Source organism: Carettochelys insculpta, chromosome 17, assembly GCF_033958435.1.
Source record: "Carettochelys insculpta isolate YL-2023 chromosome 17, ASM3395843v1, whole genome shotgun sequence".
NCBI lineage: Eukaryota > Metazoa > Chordata > Testudines > Carettochelyidae > Carettochelys > Carettochelys insculpta.
In genome coordinates, this window is record NC_134153.1 from 28,003,993 (window position 1) to 28,010,918 (window position 6,926).

Sequence of the window (6,926 nt, forward strand, 5' to 3'; positions counted from 1 at the left end):
ACCAGGTGCCCTATGCTGCGGTGTAGCTCCCTACGTGCGGTTTCAGCGGTACCAGGCAAGCGCTGGCTCCCTGTACCGAGGTGGCAGGGCCCCTCCAGTGCTCTGGATCTAGCCTTTTCCAGCGGGCACAGCCCCGTGCGAGGCCCGGCCGCGGAGCAGCGCGCCGAAAGCTTTATACGGGGCTTGGATCTAGCGTGGGAAAAATCGGCCCATCCCCGCCCCACTACTGCTCCCAGCCCAGCCTGAGTCAGAACCTCGCCGGGAGCTGGGGCAGGCGGAAGCCCCCAGCCGCGTGAACTCGGCAACCCCAGTTGCCTTCAGCGGGGAAGGTGCAGGCGGAGGCCGGGCCGGCGCTGCTGGGGAGCGGAGGAGAAGCGGGGAGGGGGGCGTGGGCTGGCTTCAAACTCCCTATAAAAGGCTCCGGAGCGGCAGCGGCGCGACTCTGCCCGGCGCGCCATGGCCAACCAGTCCCAGTGCCTGGAGGACGCGCCCGGGCGCTGGCCCCGCGGGGAGCCCGGCTCGCCCGAGCTGTACAGCGAGGCGCAGCGGCTGGCGCTGGAGGAGCTGGTGGCGGGCGGGCGCGCCGCTTTCCGGGCTTTCCTGCGCCGGGAGAAGGTGCCCGGCTTCCTGTCGGAGCCCGAGATCCAGGCCATCCTCCAGGCGGCCGCGCCGCCCGCCGAGCCCGAGGCCGGGGTGGCCGAGCCCGAGGCCGGGGTGGCCGAGCCCTCGCTCAGCGCCTCGCTGGACGGCTCCTCGCTCACCTACTTCCCCGAGCAGTCGGACGTGGAGCCGCCCGAGCTGGAGCTGGGCTGGCCGGCCTTCGCCAGCGGCTCCTTCCGCGGCCTCACCCGCGCCGAGGCGCTTTTCCAGCCCGGCTTCGGGGAGAGCGTCTACAGCTGCAAGGAGGCGGTGCGCCGGCAGATCCGCTCGGCCCGCGAGGTGAGTCCCGGCCCACGGTGCGGGCGCTGAGTGGGGGGGTGAGACCCGCTGGTCCGGCCGCCTGGGTTGGCCACTGAAACCTGCACTTTGCGTTGTTATCTGTTGCCTTTAAAGCAGTGGCTCTTTTCAGTGGTTTTGTTCTTGCAAAGAACTTGTGATGTTCCTGGTTGTCCTGAAGCTTCTTTTCAGGGTGGGCCCTGGCCCAGCACTGCAGGAGAAGGAAGGAAGAGGGACAAAGGCTTCAAGGCAGGGATCCTTTCTCCTTCCTGATGGAAATTCTCCTTCTCCAGAAACTAGTCCCTTGGCATCAGAGGTCTGACATGCAGAACAAATGCGGGGGGTCCAGTGTCTTATAAAACTTTCCTGGAATATGGGCGAAAGGTCAGGGCCTGGGCTCTCTCAATCTACCTTCCCATCGCCAGGGTCACACTACAACCAAAAGAATATATGAAAAAGACCACTTGAGATGTTTATTTATTAACAATTAAGTCATTATACCAATAGCATGGATTTTAAAAATGTAACTTTAATTGTGAGTTTCTGCTGCAAGCAAAACTCTTCATTTTAGGAATGCTTTTCTGGCTCTGTCGGGTGCAAACTTGTTTATAATTGAAGAAGAATAAAAGTTATTTGCAACATCACCGTCAATGTTAAACGTGGTGAGCCCATTGAAACACTCCTGTCCCATTGTGGAATGATAGTTATTTACTTGTTTTAACAAGTTGAATGTGCGTTCACCTGAAGCCACGGATGCAGGGAGACTGACAAAAATACATAATGCATTTGTGATATAAGAAAACACAGCTGATTTTGCTTGATGCAGTTCTTTTGGTGTGCAGTGTGATTTAAAGTTGGTGGAAGGTATACATTTCAGGAAGACAGTCTCATCACAGAGACCTCGTGAAATTTCATTGCTGTACCTTTGTTGAAATCATTCAGCCACTGAATATAGATCTTCATCACCTAGTTCTCTGAACTCCCAAAGGAATCCAAAAAGGGTACAAATTTAGCACAATGACTCACTGATATATAAGACCAGATTTGATGGAGTCAATAATAATAAGAAAGAATTGACTTGATGGTGCCTTTTTGTATAAGATTGAGATGTCAGGCTGTGACTGGGAGAAACTCGGATAAACTGTCAATACCTTGTGCTACTGATTTGGACTCAGAAATGATTGTGTCTCATTGATCGAATCTTTTGAATATCTTTAAGAAGTCATTCAGTGTTATCCCTCTCAACATCTAATGTAGCGTTGTGTGCTTCAGCTACAAGTTTAGTTTTGTGGATCCTTTTTTTGCAGCTTCATCTATATGGCTTGCCCTTCCCTCCCAACCACCCTGCAGCCCTCAGAGGCAGGTGGAGTGGCATTCCAGCAGGAATTCCAAGGGGGCTGAGACTCTAGCTGCTGCAGTCTCAGGCCTCTGTTCAATCGCCCCTCCCCCTAAATCAGTGGGCCTAGGAATGCAGCTAGGAATGACAGGACAGAGTGACTATACCACAAGGAAATACCACTTATTTTAAAAAAAAGGCAAGGAAAACAGAAACTTGTCCAGGAAAGATGATATTTGTAAAAGGAAATCAACTAAGGAATTATTTAATTTGGAAGCTAAATTGCTGCATGAGCCCCTGTGCCCCTTCTAAATCTCTCCTGGGGTGCCGAGAAAAATAAGACCCAGGTTCCCAAGGCTTTCTTGAACTAATGTTTTCTTCTGTACATTGTTTCAGGTTATTGCTGTGGTTATGGATACTTTCACAGACATTGATATCTTCAAAGACCTCCTGGAAGCTTGTAGAAAACGGAGTGTTAGTGTGTACATCCTTTTAGACTGTGCTTCTTTTCCCCACTTTCTGAAAATGTGCAGAAATCTAGAAGTTGATCTTGAGCAAGAGAAGGTAAGCTTTATATTCATGGCAACAAACAATTGATTATTGGCCCTATTGCCACCATAATATCTGGATTTCCAAAAGAAATATGATTCATGCAGCTCTATTTTGTAAACTTTAACTGATCTTGAAAAACAAGACATTAACTGCCCAAATGATGACTTCTTTGGACGTACACTAACACCTATGTATTATATTGAAGTGATCATTTTACCCCTTGTTATGGGATTGTTGGAAGCACTGCAGACACTTCTTTCTCTGTTTAAATATCTATAGCTTGAACCTTTATGTTCGTGTCATCCCATAAAGTACATTGATTTTCCTTACAATTAGCAGTCTTCCTATTGAATGTCTGAACATTTTTGGTCTAGATAATTTTAAGTTCTCTTCCCTATTTGTAAAAAATCTGTTGAAAGAGAGGATTTCTTCCCACAGCCATAAATTATTTAGTGGGAGGAGGGAATTAATACAGGATAAATACATAATCCACTATATTTTAGTCACTCTTTTGTAAGGACACAAAGGAGATTTCAGTTCAGTTTAGTCCATTTTCTATTTCCTTAAGGACAAAAGCTTGTGTGGTGTTGTCAGTCCAAGACTCGCTGCTTTACAAAGAGGGACACTAAATTCTGGTTCAAATTTTAAATTAATGTTCGTCTCCCTGAGGCCGTGTCTACACTAGCCCCAAACTTCGAAATTTTCGAAGTTTACTAATGAAGCACTGAAATACATATTCAGCGCCTCATTAGCATGCGGGCGGCCGCGGCGCTTCGAAATTGACGTGGCTTGCCGCCGTGCAGCTTGTCCCGATGGGGCTCCTTTTTGAAAGGACCCCGCCTACTTCAAAGTCCCCTTATTCCCATCTGCTCGCAGGAATAAGGGGACTTCGAAGTAGGCAGGGTCCTTTCGAAAAGGAGCCCCGTCGGGGCGAGCCACGTCAATTTCGAAGCGCCGCGGCCGCCCGCATGCTAATGAAGCGCGGAATATGCATTTCAGCGCTTCATTAGTAAACTTCGAAATGGCCATTTGTGTGGCCATTTCGAAGTTTGAGGCTAATGCAGACGTAGCCTGAGAGAGCAAGAACCCCCTAGAATGTCCATTTGGCTCCTAAAGAGAGTGAATCTTATTCCACTCAGTAGCATCTCATGCTAGCTGATCAAAAGAGGTCTTCAGGCTCTCATTTTATCATTTGTGTTGTGTTTCCCTCTTAGGCAGAATCCATTTCATTTTGATATGTCAAAATTAATTAATTTTTTCTCTTTTAAAATAGCTGATGAGAATTCGAACTTTATCAGGAAATACGTATTGCACAAGGTCAGGAGTCAAAATTGTGGGGAAGGTCCAAGAAAAGTTTCTCTTGGTTGATGGCATAAGAGTGACAACCGGTTCTTACAGGCAAGTACACTATTTCTTTTCATGTCCTTGACTCCTCTGACTTGTTTGGATTGTGGGGCAAAGGATAACAGTACAAAACTGTTTTTCGCATGGGCTGTTTATTGTATCTGATGTTTGCCCTAAAATTTATGTTGATAACTATCCATAGTACAATAAGAATCTAGTTGCTTGCATTGAAAGAGAATGCACATAAGCACTATTTCACTCTTTGGTGTATTATTTAATTTAATACATTAACATCAATGAGAATTTTCTTTATTCTTAAGTTTTACATGGACTGATGGGAAACTAAGCAGCAGCAATATCCTGATTCTGTCAGGCCCAGTGGTGGCACACTTTGACCTGGAATTCCGGATCCTTTTCGCACGGTCGAAATCTATCAACTCCAAATTATCATTCAATTGCAAGAAGAGTGGAATGTTTGACCAGCTGCTCAGGAGAACAAAGGCTTCCAGAGACCTGATGAAGGAAAACTTCTTGAGAATGGAGATTTTCTACCTTAGAGCATTTGTAGGAAACAGGAGAAGGAAACAGAGCTGGTTGTATGCCTCCAGGGAGACAAAGTGTGAGTCAAATATCATAATGCAAGTATCTCCACCGTTGCCTGAGAGGAACGTCTCTGCAGCCATAAGGCCACGTTGGAGCATAGAGAGGTGAACACTGTCCACTCAAAGTTAAATATTACCTTGCAAGCCAGTGTTGTCATGATAGCTGTCTGAAAACAAACCTTAAACTGAGAAGGCAGTATTTGGTGGTTCTGCTAAAAGCCACTACAGCACAGGCCAACAAACTGTGATATTAAAGGATCTCCAGCATGTGAATAACCCTTGTTGAACTTCTTATGTTTAGCTACTCTCCTGCACTTAGACATCTTATTCTAGGTCAGTGTTCTCATAACCCAATGACTCTGGTTATTCTAGACTTCAGCTACTGAAGAGAACACTGCTTTAAAGGTCTCCTTCTGAAAAATAGATAGACAGACACTTTTATGCTCTGTAATCATGTCCAAGCTCAATCTTGTTTTTGGCAACCCCTGCAGGCAGGGGCATTTGACTGAAAAATGATACTGATGGCCAAACTATACCGTACAATATCAACTAGAGGAAAAAATACTGGGCCTCTGACATACTTTTTCCTGATACAAATGGCCACAGACAGGTGGAGTGAGTTAGTGCATGATCTGCTTTTATGCACTGTTGTTTGCGATGTTATAGCCATTATGGTCCCAGAATATTAGACGGTGCGGGCAAAGTAATCTTTTATTGGACCAACTTCTGTTTGTGAAAGAAATAAGCTTTCAGGCTTACACAGAGCACTTTTGTGATTCTTCCTATGCACCTTTTTCACAATGCACAGTGGCGTATTTGGAGCATTAAAACATAGAAGTGCCTTATTTAAGAATATTCAGTAATAGTAAATATCCATGATGTTTTTTATCCTTGTACTAGTATTTTAGTGTGTGTGTGGCATGAAGAGGATTAGTGCATTTAAGGTCAAATGTTGTGGTCTATGCAGAATGTTCTTGTCAGGCTAACTGTTCTATCAGAATTTTGTGTCTTTTGTATATTTGTATTCGAAACTGATGGTTGACTTTTCTAAATGATCTTTTTGTCCTCTTTTATGTAATGATTCGATTAAGTTTACTGTAACAGTGTTTCCTATGTGGTGGTGTTGCTGTGATTGGAGAAAAAAAAAGCAATATTTATGTGATTATCTGCTTTTTTTTTTTTTTTTAAATGGTGGGAGATCTTTATTATTGTAACTTCAAAATGTATCCAAATAAACAACCAAGATTTTAAGATTGTATCTCTTATTACAGTCAGACGTAATCTTTCTTCAAAGGAGTTTACCAAACAACTATGGAATTATAACAAATAAAAATTGCCAAAACCACGAGAATCTGGTAATGTTATGTAAAAGCATCACTTAAGATTAATTACAACAGTCATACTGCTGTTCTGTCATGTGATTTATGTGCACAATAAAGAGTGCTAGAGGAAAAAGATTAAGAAGCAACTGAAATGTGGCTGGTTTTAAGGTTCTGTGAGTTGTCACCATCTTGCTCAAAGATTTAATAAAGCATGAAGGTAAATGAACTTAATTGGTGATCCCCCCCACCCCCCAAACCATCAGCCATCTGGTATAAAATACAATGACTTTGGGGCATATGTCCTTGGGGTATCTAGCACTCATGGTAGGAAGAAACTTGACGTAGTTGTAATGAATTTAATGGGGATTCTTTACTGAACTTGTAGGACAAAGATCCTGTAGTTCTCCTTAGGTTCTCCCTATTACCTCAAATACAGACTGTGCTGTCTTGTTGTATCACAAAGGGTTTTCTTTAGGCTTAACTGGAACTGAGTCATGCAGGGTATTATGGTCTGCATCATACATTTGTCTGTTCATTTTCTTCTGTGAATTTAAGGAAACTTTTCACAAATCAAGCTTGCATCTTGAGCAGCCATATCCATCCTGTCCTGTTTGGGTTTCTCCTCTGCTGGTGCTGGTTCATACTACATTCAGAAGGCTTGCCTGTCACCAAAAGGTGATTCACTTCCAAAACTATCCATCATATGGTCACTCCAGGAGCCAGATTGCTACTGCTTCCCTCTTCTTTAGCTTGCACTGCTGAATTCATTTTTGAGACATAACAGATGAGATCAAACATAAAGAGCAGTGTTGACTATGGACTAGAAAAAAATCA

At 44.6% G+C, this 6,926-nt stretch overlaps 1 protein-coding gene across 1 annotated transcript; it reads left to right on the forward strand.

Moving 5' to 3' along the window:
• Positions 1 to 400: 400 nt before the first annotated feature.
• LOC142022171 (protein FAM83D-A-like) lies at positions 401 to 6,216 on the forward strand. Its single transcript, XM_075011741.1, has 4 exons — positions 401 to 939; positions 2,669 to 2,836; positions 4,098 to 4,222; positions 4,489 to 6,216. Exons 1-4 carry the CDS (start codon positions 457 to 459, stop codon positions 4,877 to 4,879), a joined length of 1,167 nt encoding a protein of 388 aa, XP_074867842.1. The 5' UTR covers positions 401 to 456; the 3' UTR covers positions 4,880 to 6,216.
• Positions 6,217 to 6,926: the final 710 nt, after the last annotated feature.